General features: G+C 44.8%; 1 protein-coding gene across 2 annotated transcripts in view; it reads left to right on the top strand.

Annotated features, from left to right (window-relative positions):
- The window catches only part of LRRTM4 (leucine rich repeat transmembrane neuronal 4), a 318997-nt gene that overhangs the window by 113984 nt on the left and 186524 nt on the right, over positions 1-18489 (top strand). For both annotated transcript variants that reach the window (XM_072027198.1, XM_038167060.2), the window contains 4 exons: positions 221-433; positions 2174-2454; positions 2709-2914; positions 4986-6532. In XM_072027198.1, the coding sequence (XP_071883299.1) occupies positions 2911-2914; positions 4986-6532 (1551 nt within the window). In that variant the 5' untranslated portion in view covers positions 221-433; positions 2174-2454; positions 2709-2910. The remainder of the gene's footprint in view (positions 1-220; positions 434-2173; positions 2455-2708; positions 2915-4985; positions 6533-18489) is intronic.

The following is an 18489-nucleotide window of genomic DNA, read 5'->3' as shown; positions in this document are numbered from 1 at the left end:
TTCTTCTTTGTCAAATGTTTTTTTTTTTTTTTGTCAGAAGATTTAAAAACCCAACCAACCAACCAACCAACCCCCCTTATGTTGTTGAGTGAAAGCTCACTTGTTTGTTTTTTTTTTTAAATTACCTACCATATCAAAGCTTCCTGTTTCAGAATTCATATTTTCAGTTGCAGTATCAGAAGACTTATGCGAAACTAAAATTATTTAATTTTTTTTGTAGAAATACGTTTTTTTTTGAGCCTCGATAAGTGCATGGCAGCAGGACAGATTATGACAACGCTGCTTCAGCTTCATGCGAGATCAAAGGGTCCAGGAATCCAGGAAAAGACATCCCCTGGAAATCTGCTCAGTTGCTTTAGACATCACTCCTCAGGTCGGTCTGAGATCTGGCAGAGTTTCAAATGGACTCTTCCTGGAGAATTATCAACGCAAGGTATAATAGCTGCACACTTCAGCTTTTACCTTTATTAGGAAATTGTATCATGAATAAATATGAATGTTAGCTGAAGTGGTACTGACCGTAATGCGGATGCAGTTAATACAGATCTGGAGAAAGTCCTTTCAGATCATTTATGATAACGAAGTTCCGAACCTTGTTTGAGGAAGGTGTGAGCAGAGCTGGCCATTTCAGAATAAAAACAGGGGTTAATTAGATTTTTCTTATTCAAATCTGGTTCTGATTTGTAGATAGCAACAACTTCTCATGATAGGACAAACAAAAAAACATTTTTTATTCAGAAGTTTTGATATGTCACAGTCAGGATGCAGATAGAGGGGAAAAAGAGTCAGCTTCTATTTTTTTTTTAATTTCTTTTTTTTTTATTTTTAAATGGTATTTGACTACTTTGCCCATTCTGTGTCCCAGCCTGTTTGCTCCCGCGGGGGGCAAGGTGCTGGGGCTGGGCAGTGGTGAGTTGGGATAACGGCAATAGGGTCGCATGGAACTGAACAGAGCAGCTCCAAGTTTTATGGGATTTCATTTTTATTGTGTTAACGTGGAATAACCAGTAGAAGGGCACAGAAACCTCAAGCCATACAGGCTGTAAAAAAGTGGGCATGATGCTGGGGGCAATTTTTAAAAAATGAATAATGCACTGTCAGTTCATAACAGACTTTATTAAAAAAATAATAATAAATAAATCCACCATTTTGGCATCTAAACTCCAGGACAGAGGGAGCAGACTGCACGAGGAAATAAGCTTTAGGAGCCCAGGTTACAAGTGTTGGGGCACAGCACAGAGCTGCTTTGGGATGCTCGAGCTGCCTTGGAAACCCCAAACAGCACGTGTGGGTTCGCGGGGCCTCTGTTGGGGCGAATATTCACTGCTGCTGCTGGTTAACGGGGTAGTGAGAGGCTCCGTGGTGCTGCTCTGGCTCCAAATCCCTCTGACATCTTCCTGTCGAAGCGAGGGAGAATGAATTCAAGCCCTGGTAAGCCTGCCAGACGCACAGCAGAAGGTGAAACGCCGTGGAAGTGGCACAGCCCGGATCTCACCGCAAGGGCTGGGGCTGAAGCCTGCCGAAACCCAGACGGGTGTGAGGAGTCCCTGCCTGGAAGCCGGGGGGGGGCTGGCGAGAAGGGGGATTTATAAGGAAAAAAGGTGTCACAGTTCTGCCTCCTCAGCTCTGCAGTGCTCACAAACTTGGTTGTTTTTCTGACTGAGAAAAAAAAAAAAAAAAAGGCAAAAAGCACTTGGATTAAAAAAGGAAAAGCAAGCTGCTTTCGGTATGCTCACAGTCAGACGTGGTGCGTGCCATTAAGTTTCTTTGCTGTGAAGGGTCAGTTTGGGCATTTCCTGACCCTCCCCTCCTTTAACATGACTCACTTTTAATCTGCAGACATCCCCGTTCCCATCCTCACCCCCTGAATGCAGGAAAACAAAAACAGTTCAGAATTTGCCGAAGACAAATATTCAGGTCAGGTGGATTAGGAAAAGATCAGGTTGCCAGCTACCCGGGGACCAGGTGTTTTATTTAGTGTTTTACACCCGTCGCGAGAAAATCCCCCAGCTAAACATTTCATAATCGGGGGGGAGGCGAAGGGGTCCGGGGAGGGGTGACGGTGGGCAAGGCAATGCTGTGTCTTTAATTTTCTTTTCTGAAGGGAGAAAGTCTGCATAGCAATGACAGGAGCACTTGTTCATGCCTTTAATGTGTGATCTGTTTTCTCCAGTGGAGGGCACTCAGTGTATCACAAACTAGAACATTAGCACCAACAAGCTCCAAAGCATCATCACTCTCTGGAAAGCCTTCTGAATTAGACAAGAGCTGCCTCTCAGCACAGCTACAAAACACTTTAAACCTGACCAGCTAAATGGAGAAACCTTGCCTGCGGAGCTTTTAAACCGGGCTCTCCCCCAGCACGGGAGGCCTGCCTGCTCCGGGAGCTGGGGAGCCGGAGGATGGATCGCTGTGGCTGGCGATGGCAAAAGGCAGCAGAATGAGAGATGCTAGGTACCGGCAAAGATTTTGTGCTTTCTCCCCCAGAAGTTGCTTTACCTTCGCGGTGAGCCTTAGCTTTGACTTGCAGATTGCCACTTAATGCTGCTGCTCCTCTGATGACTTACACAATGGCTCTCAGAGCTTAGAGTCCCTCCCTACCCCCCCTCCCAGACTCCCCCCCATCCTTCGTCCTGTCTTCCCCACCCCCAGCCCCTTCCCTCTCCTTTCCCTTCCTCATCCCCCAAATTCTTGCTTGTCCTCTCTAGGGAACTTTGTGTGGGTTACTGGCATGCACGCTGGATGGCGGTGATGTGAGTGGCAACCGTGCTGTGACATGAAGATGCTGCTGGTTTAAGGCAAAAGAGACCGGTTTGAAAAAGAGAGAGGCAAAGGGAAGGCAAAAAAGGGAAGAGAGAGAAGAAAACAGCTGGAGAGAGGAGAAGGAGGGCATTTGTTGATGACAAAAGGATGGGTAAGTGAACTTTTCTTGTTTGTTTGCTAGCACAGCTGCAGCTGTATGGTATATTTTTCAGTTGGATTATTAGCTCTTCAAGAGAGGAAAACAGCCTAAACAGCAGCAGTGCATTCCTTTGCCAGGTGACTCACTGTACTTGCCATTGTATTTTTAGATCATGTATCCCCCCCCCCCCCCAACACACCTTTCCTCCTGCAGTGGTTTTATATGTGATTAATCTGTAAACGCATGCACGGAGTTAAGGGCTGTGGGGAGTACGTTGGCTGTCTGTGCAACCCACCCACACACCTGCAGACACACAGAGAAGTGCATACATGCAGGAGGCACGCTCACACCAAATTCCTCCTGGCTTTATATTCATATTCGATGAGCCTGTAGCGGCATTATTCAGGCTGTCAGAAAGGGCTGTTAACACTTCGCGGTATGTGGGAAGCAGAAGGGAGGGGGGGATTTTGTTGTATAGGTGATTCTGAAAAGGCTCGTTTGGTCTTTGAAAAGATCCCCCTAATATTGCTGCTGGATTTCCAGCAGTCATTTGCCAGTCTTATTTTTTCAAGTGTGACAGGTTTATTTCCCTCCCTCCTTCCCCCCAGCCCCCAAGTCTGTAACAGCAAGAACATATTTCTAGCTGGCTGCTGCTGCTGGCACATAGGCAGTAGCAAAAAAATGAGGATTTAAATAAAAAATCCAACCATTAAAGTGAATGGCAGAGACACATAGTCAGGGACATTTTAGATTAGGAATTATTTCGTAGATTGCCCATTGGTTTAAAATCGGATTAAATAACTGCAGCAAAAAAGCAGGACGGTTTTGCAACAAATAATAAAGTAATTATTTATCAAGGAGATCTCAGCCCTTAAAATATTTCCTGTTGGGAAAATGCATCTTAATTCCCAGCAAGATTGCAACTCTGGACAGAGGCGTCAGCCCTCAAATCACTGCAGGCTAAGGACAGCGTGCGTGTGGGTTGGATTTTCTGACAGCCCCCTGCAACCCCTTTCGTAATTATTCAAGGAATGTAGAAAATATCACCGTGGTCATGCAACAGCGTTGGTGCTCTGTGAGAATTTTGACATCTGAAATGCAAAAATCTTCAAATCAATAGAGCAGTGGAAGAGCTGAAATCCAAATATACCCCTTTAAACTTTCTGTGTTTTGCTGCTCTTAAGGCAGTGTTTATATGTAAGTATTTGTATGTATATTTGCACAGAGGATGTGCAATAAATGTATACCCAGAGCAGGAAATGTATAGGTATTTGCAGCTACATGTAGATAACTTCAAATCAATATGTGTTAAGGCTAAGACTCGTTTTAAAGAAATGTCGTCTAACGTTATCTTGGTATTCAGGTCCCATGCTAGCATTATATAGCATACTTCCCTCTATGCTTGAACTTTTTCTGTACATCTCTCTATATTTTAGGTATGTGAAAATAATAAGCAACTTAAACCTAGTCTTAAAAAAAAAATGACTTAGTGCAAAAAGTAGAGCCTTTACTTTTTAATTTTCCAATAAATACCTATTTTAAAGATGGATTGAACTTTATTATAAGTAGATTTCTGACTCCTTGCAGAAATTTTTGGAGGAATTGAACTTGCAATTGCTTTTATTGAGGAACATATTTAGCACCACGTAAATAGCAGAAGCTTTGGCTCATTTCCTTTCCAGCACTATGGAGCATTCAGCACAGTGACTTGACAAATATGTTTATTGTTAAAACCTCAGCATCTAGTGATAAGGATATAGCAGCAACATTGAGAGATGATGTACAGGAGAAAAGCGAATAGAAAACAGGCTCTTGGTCCTTCTAAGGGATCATAAATCACACAAAAGTAATTGAATAACACGAGCAGGACTGGTGATGGTGCAGGTAGGAGAGATGGCAAGCCAGAAACTCAAAGGACAGGCATTTATACAACAAAAAGTGCAAGACTGGATGCAAACAGGTTGTCCTCCAAATCCACCGCTTCGCTAAAGCTTTATTAGAAACCCCATTGACGTTAGTAATCTGCTGGTGATTTATTTTAATAGCTTTACAATGCACATTTGTTTTCTTTTTAATATTGTAGGTTTCCATTTAATTAAGCAGCTGAGAGGCATGAGTGTGGTGTTAGTGCTACTTCCTATGGTGCTGTTTGTTATGCTTGCGGGGGCTCAGCGAGCTTGCCCCAAGAACTGCAGATGCGATGGCAAGATTGTGTACTGCGAATCTCACGCATTCAGAGACATCCCTCAGAATATTTCTGGAGGGTCTCAAGGCTTATCGTTACGGTACAACAGCATTCAGAAGCTGAAATCAAATCAGTTTGCGGGCCTGAATCAGCTCATATGGCTTTATCTTGACCATAATTACATCAGCTCCGTGGATGAGGATGCATTTCAGGGGATCCGCAGGCTGAAGGAATTAATTCTGAGCTCCAACAAAATTACCCATCTGCACAACAAAACCTTTCACCCGGTCCCCAACCTCCGCAACCTGGACCTCTCGTACAACAAGCTGCAGGTGTTGCAGTCCGAGCAGTTCAAGGGCCTCCGTAAACTCTTGATCTTGCATTTGCGGTCTAACTCGCTGAAGACCGTGCCCATCCGAGTTTTCCAAGATTGCCGAAACCTCGATTTTCTGGATTTGGGCTACAACCGCCTGCGGAGCTTATCCCGTAATGCTTTCGCTGGCCTTTTGAAGTTGACGGAGCTCCATTTGGAGCACAACCAGTTTTCTAAGATCAATTTTGCCCACTTCCCACGCCTCTTCAACCTTCGCTCGATTTACTTGCAGTGGAATAGGATCCGGTCTATCAGCCAAGGGTTAACGTGGACTTGGAGTTCCTTGCACAACTTGGATTTATCAGGAAATGACATTACAGGGATAGAGCCCGGGACGTTCCAGTGCCTCCCCAACCTCCAAAAGCTGAACCTGGATTCCAACAAACTCACCAACATCTCTCAGGAGACCATCAACACGTGGATCTCGCTCATCTCCATCACTCTGTCCGGAAATATGTGGGAATGTACTCGAAGCATTTGCCCTCTGTTCACTTGGCTTAAGAATTTCAAGGGAAATAAAGAGAGCACTATGATATGTGCTGGCCCTAAACATATCCAGGGCGAAAAAGTGAGCGATGCCGTGGAAACATATAATATCTGTGCTGAAATCCAGGTGGTGGTTACCGAGAGATCCTATCAGGCGCCCAAAACCCCTCAGAGACCTGTCTTTATCCCTAAACCCACCGTTTCCAAACTTGAAAGCAATCAGCCAACATCCGTGATGCCGAGCCCTTCTGCAGACCTCCCGACGCCTGCAGTGGAGCCAGAGTACGAGCACGTTTCCTTCCACAAAATAATCGCGGGGAGCGTGGCCCTCTTTCTTTCCGTGGCCATGATTTTGTTGGTTATCTACGTGTCGTGGAAGCGCTACCCAGCCAGCATGAAACAGCTCCAGCAGCACTCTCTCATGAAGAGGCGCAGGAAAAAGGCCAGAGAGTCTGAAAGGCAAATGAACTCCCCTTTACAGGAGTATTACGTGGACTACAAGCCAACAAACTCTGAGACCATGGATGTATCCGTTAATGGATCTGGGCCCTGCACGTATACCATCTCTGGCTCCAGGGAATGCGAGGTATGAACCATGATCCTCCTAAAACCATTTCAGCTGCTGGGAAGGAGAGGTAAATGTTTGAAGCTCTTGAGGTGTCTCTAAATGCTAGAAAGATGAATGAGTTGTTTTTGCTATTGGGTTTGCTCGTTATGAGAGGTTATCTCATTAAATTATAACAATCAGGGAAGTGGCGGCGATGATTTTTGAACAATTCAGACTGAAAGAATTAGATGAAGTTGAAGCAAACAGCTATGATTAAGGTATCAGGAGTGTTGCTCTTCTCGATTGCTCCCATTTTGTTATCAGTGACCACAAGAGTCCCATATTGGTGTATTGCTAGAAACAGAGGAGTTAACCTTTTCTGTTTGAAAAATAAGCACGGAAACCTCTCTACTCCAGACCCCAAGTCAAATTTTGAGGGTTTTCTGATGTGTTTAGCACTAATGCCTAAGCTTTTCTGCATTTTCTGTGTGGTTCAGGAATAAACCTGGGGGCAACAGGACTGCAGCACAGCCTTGGCGTTGAGCGTGTGCTTGTTTTGCTGGATAAGCACAAACATCCGTGCTTCCTCATTAGCTTTTTCTGAACATGAGCCTTGCAAAGGCCCAAAGTTGAATGATACAGCTACAAATTTCTGGGTTGAGAGAGATTTCTTACTTGTTTTATGTATTTTTGTTGAAACTGAAGGCGTACCTTGAGACCCAACTCTACTGGAGTCAATAATTTCATGTCCTAGGCACGCAACATTATTTTGACTTAGCAAGTGCATGGGAAATCCAAATAGGAGAAGTTCCTGGTGCTTCTTTTGTCTGTTATTTTGGAAGAAAATACTGTATTTTTTTCATTGCTGTATTGTCACTGGCACTATTAACGTGTATGGGGGAAATGTTTTCACTTGTGAATACAGTTGCTTAAAAACACCCGATGAGGAGGGTTTGCGTGGTCCCAGCTCAGTTCTCATAACCTAACCCTGCACGTGATGTGGTTTTAGGGGACCACGGTGGGTTTGTCCACCCTGGTTGTGGGCATCCTACCTGAATACCTTCTCAACGTGCTTGCTGACTTTTATTCGTGTTCATTTTTACAAATTGCATGGACTGTGGTAGACGGCAGATTTTAAGCAGCTGGACAGCCTGGTAGAATGAACGATGCGAACGCTGAGCAGCGTTCAGCAGCTGCAGTTTCAGGATCCTGAGTTTTGAAAAGTGGATGTTTTGCACTTGGAGAAGTGGGGCTGCTGTCTCTGGAGTGGTTTTGTCTTCACAAAGGGAAAAGCACCTGTCATACCCCTGTCACCTCGGCCAGTATTGTGTCATTGAAGGTGCAGGATTTTGGTTTTTGGTTTATTTTTCCTGTTAACAACACAAGTAGAAAGTAACGGATGCAAACAAAGTTACTTGGAATTCTCTCTGGCGGTCACCAGGAGCATTAATTTTACCTGAAAGGCTGTCTTTTCTTCTTGCTCGCATTATTTAACACCACGGAAGTTTCATTAGCTTCAATACTGCTCGGTGTGATTTACAAGATGGTTTGGAGGACAGCTGAATCCCCGTGCCTTAACTGAAAGCCCCTGTAGCGAAACCCCAACCTGTAACAGGATTTGGATCATGATTGCAGTGCACAAAAGCCAAGGGATGCTGTTTGGGAGACTGAAATTCAGGTAATTTGCATTATGGCAGATAAATAAAAGGGCAAAGAGTCCCAGCAGGTCCAGTAACAGGTCGGTATGGCGTACATTTCTTCCTGCTGCTGTCGAGTGTTACACACAGCTTTAAACACAAGGGGACCCCAGCTCACCTGGTTTCCAGGTGCTAGCGCAGTGCCACAGCACTTCTACCCAGCTGCTCTGTTCAGGTTAAGTTCAGCTGGTGCACGAGTTTGCAGGATTCAGCGTGTTTTATCCCATTTTCCTTGGGATTCTTACTTGTGGTGGAAATTCGGGAGCCTGTACTGGATGCAGTCGTGCTGGCCCAGGCTGTGAGTGGGAGCGTGTGCCCTCTGTGCTTGCCTGGTGATTTATTACTTGTTGGCTATTAGTAGGAAGACTTCAGGAGGCAGAAAGCAGCAGATCACTGAAGATGAGTGTAGCAACCACGATCCCCCCCCCCCCCAAATACTATCTTCAGCTTGGATTTAACATCCTTCGTCTCCATAGCTACAAGGTTCCTCTTGTGAAAGGACAGAGATGCGCGGCTCAGAACTTAGAAATGGTGAGAAAAAAATCCCAGTAGTATCTTCAGCAGTGGGAAGGCTTTGTTGTTGGGAGGGGGAATAAAAAAGGGAAAATGGAACATCTCGTTATCAATAGTTAATTTAGCCAGATGCAGATACTTGGGGAAAAGCTATTTCTTGGGACAAGTGAGTCCTAGCACGGGCCCACCCCATCGTGGGTCTGACTTGCTCATTCATTGGGCTCAGCCTGAGGTTTCCCCCAGAAAAAGGACTGCTTAGAGGGAAACGAGTACCTGCTTACAACACGAAAGCAGAGCCTTTTGCAGAATTCAGTGCTTAAATTTTTATTGCTTTTCCTCTTTTATTAATATTTTCCAAGCAGTTGTCTGCTTTCATATGCTTACCTCCCCACGCACCTGTAAGCACCTTAGGCATCCAAAACCCGTGTCTCTGGGGAAAGAAATAACAGGTTAATTCCATTTTAACCTGGGAAAGATGCCTGAGGATGCTCTTTTGTTGGAAGCTGGTGATAATGAATAGCTTGTGAGTGTGGCCTAGGGTTGTGTGGGCATGCTCATTACTTTCACACTGCTGATTTTGGTTTGGGCACGTCCAGCTCATCTCATGCACAACCCGCCTGCTTCCCATGGCAGAACTGGCGCTGGAACAAGATGCTGGGGCATTTCTGCAGCTGCTTTTTGAAAAAAACAGCTACACGTGTGAGCAGGTGCTCGTGGTGGTAAGTTCAGCACAGCTTCTGGGCTGCACCAAAGCCTCCCAGGTGTGCCAGGGCTGCCCTGCCTTGGGGCCTTCCACGCAGGTGCACTTTGCAAGGCTGCCTCCTGAGCCCGTGCTTTATGAATTATTTCTTGCGCTGCGCAGGGAGAGCCAAAGTCAGGCTTGCTGTAAATGGGAGCAACTCTCTTGGCATCAGTGGGATTATAATCACTGACACCTGGCCCGTGGTATTCTATTTAGTCTATTGGCAAAGCTTTCTAAAATAACTGGATGCTTACGATTTTGGCTCTCAGCATCCAGTTAGCAGACTGCTGCTATCTCATTTTGTTACTTGCTTTGCTTTGTGCAAGTGCATCTTGCTCCCCCCTCTCTCTCATATTTATATGTACATTTGCTAAACTTCTGGGAGCACAGCAAGCAATTGTATAAAGCAAGCTGTAACATTACGTATTCCATACATAGCCCGTGCAAAACATCTGCTTATAGCACGCGGAGGTTACGTGGGGAGCAGGAACATTGCTACAGAAACGTTCCCTTCCCTCTGCTGGGTTATTCATCTCCAGTTCCTCAGGCTGGCAGCTACAAAGCAACAACCACCCAACCAACCAAGTGAGCATCTTTTGCATGTTAACTGAGCACAGTGGATGTGAAACCCTTTGAGAGACAGCTGCCACAGCCCTCGCGATGTTCCTCTTTACACTTCCACTTCTCGAGGTCCAGCCATACCCCAGCATTTGACAAACAAACCCACCTGGTCATGTACAAGCCTGTGGCTGCTGTGACACTCCCATGTTTTTCATGGGAGTGGAAACCAGGGCAGTTGTCACTTGTATTCATCCCCGCTAAATCAGTCACACAAAATTATGTTTGCTTTGAATTCGGCATGCTTCCCTCTTGCCAGTGGGAAGAAATAGATGGGGAAAGGAGTATAACGTATGCAAACATTTCGGGCTGCTGTTGACCTCCTCCTTTTGAGCCTAATTGAAAAGGAAATGTTGACACACCATTGGTGTTTATTATACATGCATTAAATGCCATACTGGCTTGTTTTGAACAAGATGCAAAAAGGAAAGAAAGCAAATCGTCTCCGTTGCCCAGATGCCCTTTGGTGCAAGGTTCCAGCTCTGCAGAGGCTTTCGTGGTTCTGTGACTCAGCTTTGGAAGGGATGCCCAGGGGCCGAGCAGGAGCTTATGGGACACTGGGAGAGAAATCCCTCTGTGGTTTGGCAGATTTCTTTCTTTTATTTTTTTTTTTTTTAAGAACGGGGACAGCATTCCTTTAGCCTTATGTTTTTATAAAGCGTATTTAGCAAGGACTCCATGGCAGAGGCTTGAGTTTTGGGTGGTTTGGGGTAACGGAGAAGGAAGGCAATTGCCCGCGCAGTGCATTGCAAGGGGAAGACTTAAGGAGGTGGGAACAGCCTACTGCCCTCATTTTAGGGCCAAAGAGGCTCAGTCATGTTTCCAGTGACTCTTTCGGAGGGCTGTCGGATGGCTGTTGTTCATTCAGCTTTTCCTTTGGTGCTACGGCTCCTCCTCCTCCTCTTTCAAGCCTCTCTGTGATTTTAAATGGGCCTTAAAGTCCTGCTGCAGATGTAAACCGAAGGGGGAATCAATCTGAAGGAACTTTGTCATAAGCTCTGTTTGTGTTTGGAGAGCAAGCGGAGGCTAAGCTGCTAGGGCTTCTCCTCGGCGCAATATATCTGAAAGAAATACGGCTGAAGTGGCTCAGAGGTGAAATCTTTTAGGCGCAGGACCAGTAAGAGGTTGGAGGAGGAAGTAAATTTTCAAAACGTCTCCAGGATTAGGACCAAAGATAGAAATTTGTGTTTGTTACCCTCAAAGACTTCGTTAACATTCAGAGCCTTCTGTATCCTGCTATTCTACTTAGCATTGCAAGCCTCGTGTCAGGATAGAGAAGGCTGTGCTACAGAAGCACTGGTAATGTAGTCATAAATGCACGGGGGCAAATTTTCCAGGGCTCAGCACTTGCAGAGCATGAGATTTCCCAAAGATATTACCGAAATGACTGGCCGTATTTCCGGGAGAGCTCAGCCAGCTGCGCATCAGCAGCAATTGAGACGCTGGCTGTAAATTTGAAAAGGGAGCTGCAGGAGGATGCTGAGCGCTTCGGGAAGTCTTACACAATCCTCGTTCAGGTGCCTGGGCTGGGAGATGAGCTGAGCTGACGTTGGGTCTCGCAAGACGCGTGCTGCTGAGCTGCTGGACGTGATGTGCTCTGATGCAATGCAAGAAATCAGTGGCAGAGGAAGCTGAACCCTCGTCTCCCAGCTTTTCACAGGTGTGGGGCTTCCAGAGCAGGTTTCAGCTGTGGCATTTGCTCCACTATCGCTCAGCCAGAGGCTGGCAGCTAATGCCTGAACTCCAGAATTGCACCGAGGGCTCGTTACAGCAGCCCTGGGCTGGGAGGGTAACCAGGAGGACAGCATCCTCCTGCCTCTCCCCACCTCTTCTACTCCCCTTTCTTTATCCATACGCTGGAAACTTTGCCGTTTGCGTTATGCACAGCGAGGACTGGTGGAACGGAGAGGATGCTGCGCTGTGGAAGCTTTGTAGGAGAGCAGGAAATATTTGTATTCCTTTTATAACCATTGCTCAGGCCCCGTGAAGGATTCCTGCGTTGCTGGGATTGTGACAGATGCAGTTTGCCCTCTCCATCTCTCTCCTCCTTTTCTCTCACCCCTGCTTCTGCTCCAGCTCTGTGATGTGCTGCCAGTATTTTAAGGAGGGGAAAAAAAAATCAATTTTAGCCCATTATGTGCTTCGGTTCAGGAGGGAGAACAGTAACAGAAATTGGGAGAAATCTGTCAAACCTATTCATTTGTTTCTTCTTTTAAACGCGCCTGCACACAAAAATCTCACTTTAAAGGAGGCAAACAACCTTATTAGTAAGTACCCCGCTGCTGGAAAGGTTCCTCCAACTCTCCTCCAGAACAATAGGGTTGACCTGATTCTTGGTATTAAGCCTGTCACCTTACAGATCCTGCTCGGGACCGCACGGAGCTGCTCCATGCTCTGCACATGCTGCTTTACTCCACTTTTTGGCAGGGATGCTTCTGGACACGTATGGCCAAATAAGCTTAGATTGCTTGTAGATTCCTCTGCCTACAAAAAAAAAAAAAAAAGGTGATGAGTGGATCAGTAGCAGGGATTTCCTGGGGGTTGTTGCCTCTGCACCGAGCTGCAGACTCCAGCTCTGTTAGAAGCCCGAGGATGCTGTGGAAAGGATGGGGCAGGAGGGGGTTAATTATGGGGACGTTGCCTTCTTGGCCTGATGAATTGGTTTCGTCTTTGCCTTTTTAAGTCATGTAAAAGTGCAAGGGAAATAGAAAGCTCTTGCTAGAAGGTGTAGCAGCCAGAGAGCTTCCAAGGGTGCTCGGATGGAAATCCTTCTGCCTGCAAGACTGGGGAAGGTAGGAGAGGTGAAAGGCCAGATTGCAGTGATAATCTGTAAGCTCTTACCCTCCATGGCATGTTGTAGCTGCAGCAAAATCAGAGAATATCTGAGTTGGAAGGGACCCACAAGGTTCATCGTTTCTTCGTTCAAGTATTTTAGTTTATTATTTTAAGGGGTTCATGAGATACAGCTAAATATTGTTGGCTACAGCATAAGCAATTCATAGATGCTGGCAAGCCAGAAAGTCTTTCCTTAGAAGCTCTGTGCTCTGAGGCAGTCTGTGTCAGTGGGTAACATCCTATGGCATTGTGAGGATGCTTGCACTTAGCTTTTTTGTTTCCTATACTTATGGGAAAAAAAAAAGGCACTTTGCATGATATTTTTAATCTGTAGATCTCAAAACTCATCAGGTAAGTAACATTTTTCTAATTTTTAGTTTCTGCACCACGCGGATCTTATGCAACAGCTTTTTGCTGTTCAAGTTCCATTCTTCTCCTCTTCTTTCCTTCTCACTGTATTATTTGATTTCCTTTGAAATACAGAAAAACAGACACAAAAATAATGTTCCTGTTCTTAACCCAAGGGGAAGAGTAACACGATCAGAGGTGGGGTGTTGCTGTTGTGTGTTGTATGTATTTGGTTTGTGTAGACACCTAAGTAGGGAAGACTGACCGTAATACATGAGTTTTGATTCCGATACTGAAATTTCTAAGTTCTTTTGTGATTTAACAACATTCAGTATTTTGTGTCTGAACATTTCAACTGCATTGCAAAAGTGCTATATCAGGAGAAAAATTACATGGTTTTGAGAAGTCAGCGTGCATTAAATCTATTGTGGGAACGTGGCATGTCCTTCATTGCAACAGGCAGCGCTTGGAAATTATGTAGTGTGCAAAGATCTTTTGATACATTCAGCACTGGGGGTGTGCGCAATGCTTCCTATTGCATTCAGGTATAAAAACACATTGTGCAAAAAGCAATCATGATCTCCGGTTTTTGACAGACAATGAAAGAATCTGTTTTAAGGCAGAAGCTTCATTATTTTTGTTCCATGTAAACTCAAATTTCCTTCATACACAAATACGCTGGCGTATTGCTTTTCGGGTATGGAAGAAGTAGGCTTTTCCTGTATGTTCCTTGTAGTTTAATTCAGGTAAGAAGGAAGTGGTAACAAAGTGAAAGATGGTGATCTCAGTGTGGTGCTGGTATTATTAGTATGACCATTGGTGTTTGAGTAGCAGCTGGCGATCCTCAAGTTCAGTCACCGTATGAAAATAGCAAAGGAGTCAATCCATGCTGGGAAGAACAGGACACGGTGGGTGATCCAGGTCAGTACGGCACAGAAAGTGGAAACAGACCTGAAGAGCAGTTTACTTTCAGGAGATGAGTTGACCAGTGAGGACTGAGATCCTGGCTTTAAGAAACCTCGGAAAATATCCTATCCAGTGGATGACTCCAGCTCTCAGTCTTGTGTAGGAAAGCGGCTGTTCTGCTCCAGATAAAACTCTCCCCTGGGCATCAGGCCAGGGAAGGATCCACTTGTCACTGAGAGCAAGCGTCAAGGTCTCCGTGGGAAGGTCAGCCTCACTCTTAGTGCCTTGCACCCTCGTGCATCCTAATTCCACTTTTTTTTCAAACTTCTCTAACGCGTACAGTGTCTTTGATGAATGGACTTGAGTTGTGTGGCTTTGCTCATTTTCAAACTCAGTCCTCGTGTAAAAAATCAGCTCTCCTTCTGTGTGATGGCCTCTGAAACCCCAGATGATTCTTCACTGCTCTCATCTTCCGCTAACACATCCATTTGGATTATCTTTGTGTCATGATGGATGCTTTAAAGGGAACCAACAAGGCCATCAAATTCTTGCCCTGGTTCAACTAGCATTTGTTAATGTTCTAAATCATCTTGGGCCTGAAATGTGCTACTTCTTAAATTTAGAACGATGTGATTGCCTGAAGCCTCTCCATGTGTTAATTAAATCATCATAATTGTGGTTTCTTGAGACTGACAGGTTATAAATAGTTTTTCTTTCCCCCCTCCTGCGGTAATTTGGTATGAATGACAGGCAAAAACCACTATTGTTCAAACTGTACGTCTGACACTGGCCTTCCCATTCAGACTCCATTTCTTTGCTATTATTTGATTGTCCTGAAATAATCGACAGTGTCATTCTTAAAGGCTAGTTAATTACCATGTACTTTTCACATTACGTGGAGATGAGAGAAATGATTTTTCTGGGTCATCATTATCCATTTAATTTAACAGAACATTATTAAGGAGGACTGGAGGTCGGGACAGATGTTCGGTGCCTGTATGCAGACACACATGGACAAACGTACGTACATAAAGAGCAAGTCCTAAGATGTTTTAATCACAATTTCATTTTCATGTATTATGTTTCATCAAAGATTTTGGGGAAATAGAGGTCTCTGTGTTCTCAGCGTAGTTTCCTCTATTGCTCCCCAGTGGTAGCCCTTCCCTTGAGGAGGGCCGTAATTGCCATGCTGTAACTGCCAACAGACAGACCAACTTAATAATATTACAGATTGTTTGCAAACAAATTCAGCTTGCAGTCCTTCTCATCCTCGTTCCTAAAAAGGAAGGAGAGCCACAATTAGTGTCGTGGAGCACGAATTTGTGCAAAGCTGTTTCCTCAGCCTTTGCTCTCCCCTGGTCTGAGCTCAGCTCTCTCAGGTGTGTGCGAACGAGGGAGAAGCGATGGGAGTGGGAACATCCTCAGGTCTGCATTCTGCACAGTCCCATTATGCAATTATGCATTGCTCCCGTTTAATATAGCTCTGCACGCTGAAATTTACTCTGTTTATAGCTCTAATTCATGGAAGAACCTCGGGCTAAATCTTTGTCTGCTCCTCTGGATCCTTCCTGCTCTTCCAATTACACAACGAAACCTTACCACTTCATTACTTGAACTGTGGAGTATAGACACGTGTCGTGCTGACTGGCATGATTCAGAGTGAAATAAGACATGAGAATATAAAGGGGAGAGCTCAGCTTTGCCTTCCAAGGCTGGAGGATGCCCTCACAAGCTTGGCAGGCGAGGTGAGATCCACCAGCCTGACCGGGGGCTGCAGGAATCAGGGACCATTCTCAGCTCTGCCAGTAATTTATTGTGTGAGTGTTGCAAACTATCAAAAAACAGGAAAGCAAGGTCACGTTGACTTTCATTAGAATGTAAGCACTGAAACCAATCCTTAAATCTTTGAAAATTTCGCCTGCTTGTCTCATAGGCTTTGCCCTCCCGTCTGCTTCCACCGAGGTCGGCAGGGGAGGATCGCCTCTTGCTCTCTCCCTGCTCGGTGGCTCACGGAGCAGGGCTGGGGCTTGAGCTGCTACTTCAGCTGGAAAGAAGAAAGGTATTGTCGGGAGCCTTAAGGGACTCCTACCGAGTCTGTTTTGTTCCTGCTATAAAAGCCTGTCTGAAGTGGTCTGCTTTGTGTTGGTGTGGTATTAGCACATGCCTATTTAGTTCTTTTAAAATGTCTATACTATATTCAGATGCAACAGAGACTTACTCACAGCTACTCAGGTGCTCCCTTGTCCCGGTAGTTTTCTGCAGCGCAGTGAAATTGCATGATTTTAATGTAAATTTCTGATCCATTTCTTTTCCCAGCATTATCATTTGCTTTTCCCTGTCTAAATCATACGTTAGGCTTCTGGCTTAAAAAGCCACATCAATGTCACAGGCGAAGTGGGAGAGGGAAATGAAGGCAGTTTGTGGGGTTTTGCATTTGGAACACGAATTGCACAAATCAGAAAAGGAAATGACCTACGGGCAATTTGGAATTATTTGAAGTTTTTATTTGAAAACAAAATCTATGGGTACTCTCTTTGCCTACCTTTATTTGTGGAATATATTAAGAGTCCCAGTGCGCATGAAGCCACGGCAGTCTGAGGAATTGATTAACCTTTTTCTGTTTATGATTACCTCCCAAACATTTATTATATTAGCTTTTAGAAACAAGGTCCAGACTTCTTTGTTTAGGTCTCTAGCAGACAAAGGACTACAATTAACACTGCTTCAGTGAGTTTTCGGTGTAGGTTTCAAATAAAAAGTGTACCTAGCTGATTTGCTATTTCCCGTATCTGATGAAGATGGAAGGGGAGGTGTTGTTATATGCTGATGCACATCAAAAAAATTAGGGTCAAAGATGCCATTAGCCACCTGATATGCCTTGTTGTATATCAAGGGCCAAAGAACCATTGGGAAACTGAAGTGGTTGTAAAACCAGGAGCTTGTTTCGACTAAAAAGTGCCTCCGCAAAAGTCGCTTGGAGACTTAGAGAGAAGGCTCTTCTTCTCTAAGACTTAGTTCCAAAGGTTAATAACCTTTGCAGTGAAAAATAGCTGCTTAGCTGTTAAAATCATTCCTTTCCTCCTCAAAGAGATTAAGCTCATCTGAGAGGAAGAAGTATCTGATATTTAAAATGTCACTCAGGATGTTCGAATACAACATCCAGCCTACTGAAGAGAGGCTACAAACAAGAACACACAAAAAACCACATGGCAATTCCATCTCCTCTTGCCTTCACTACAGTTTTCATGAGATCTCCAGCTGCTCATCTCTAACTCCTGATCCTGTCGTGCTCTGCTGGAGCTCTCCGGGGGTGCTTTGCAAAGGGACTCGCAGTTCCCCTGTGCCTCAACCTGCAGGGACCTGCTAGCAGAAACTCCGTGACGATGTTCCTATTTATTTCCAGGAAATAATGATACAAACCTCGAGGTAATGGCATTAAAATTGTAGTTTATCATGCTATGAGGTATCTTTTAAGGTGCATCATGAGAGCAGAGTTGTAAGCTTGCAGTCACTTGGAAGTCATGGAGCTCACCATCACGTTGCTCTGGTTTAAGGCTGACTTCTGAAAGTTGGTTTGTTTATTTTACCCAGTGTAATGACTGTGGATCTGTTGTCATACTCTGAAGTTGGGCCTTTCAAACTTGTTTGCTTTATTTATTTATTTTTTTTTCCCAAAGGTTGTGTGGTGTTAGCCTTGACTCGGTGGAATATTGCTGTTGTGGTTTTGATAAACTGCTTCAATGGGGATATGATTGCTGCTGATCTGTTCGGGTAGCTCTGTCCTCATAAGACAGGCTCGTGCTGGATAGATCTCATTCTAGAATGACTGTCATCAAAAGCTTCTGTAACTAAAGGATTTTGGTAATTGAGCTGCAGCAAAAATGAAGGCATTTGTCAATGATTCCAAGTCTGTCCTGTTCTGCAAAAGTAACAAATGTTCCGCTTACAGGTAATTAATTAAAAATCATTAATGAGTCCAGGAGTCCAAGAATTTTTTATCAGGAGTTTAATGGCAGGAGTTTTCACTCTCCACTATTAATTTGGCATGATAAACTGCTGAAGGTAGATTCACAGTGATGTTGGAAGAATTTGCAGAAGGCTTACTGGAGCTAGCTCAGCTCTTGGGTATTTCCGCAGCCGAGAATAACTTAAATGCCATGCAGGATCCAGCCATGGGTAAAGCCATCCTGTTGTACTTGGGAGCTGTCCCTGTGCCCAGATCTTTCTCCTTGCCTCAGTTTATCTCACTGTGTTCTCCTTCAAGCACGCCTCTTCCCACCTCCTACCTTGCTTTCAGCATTGCCTGAATTATATCTGAAATATTGTGAGGTACTTCT

The sequence above is a fragment of the Anas platyrhynchos genome, chromosome 23 (assembly GCF_047663525.1).
Source record: "Anas platyrhynchos isolate ZD024472 breed Pekin duck chromosome 23, IASCAAS_PekinDuck_T2T, whole genome shotgun sequence".
In the NCBI taxonomy this organism is placed as follows: domain Eukaryota; kingdom Metazoa; phylum Chordata; class Aves; order Anseriformes; family Anatidae; genus Anas; species Anas platyrhynchos.
Note: the sequence above shows the minus strand (reverse complement) of the source record. Positions and strands in the feature narration are given on the sequence as shown.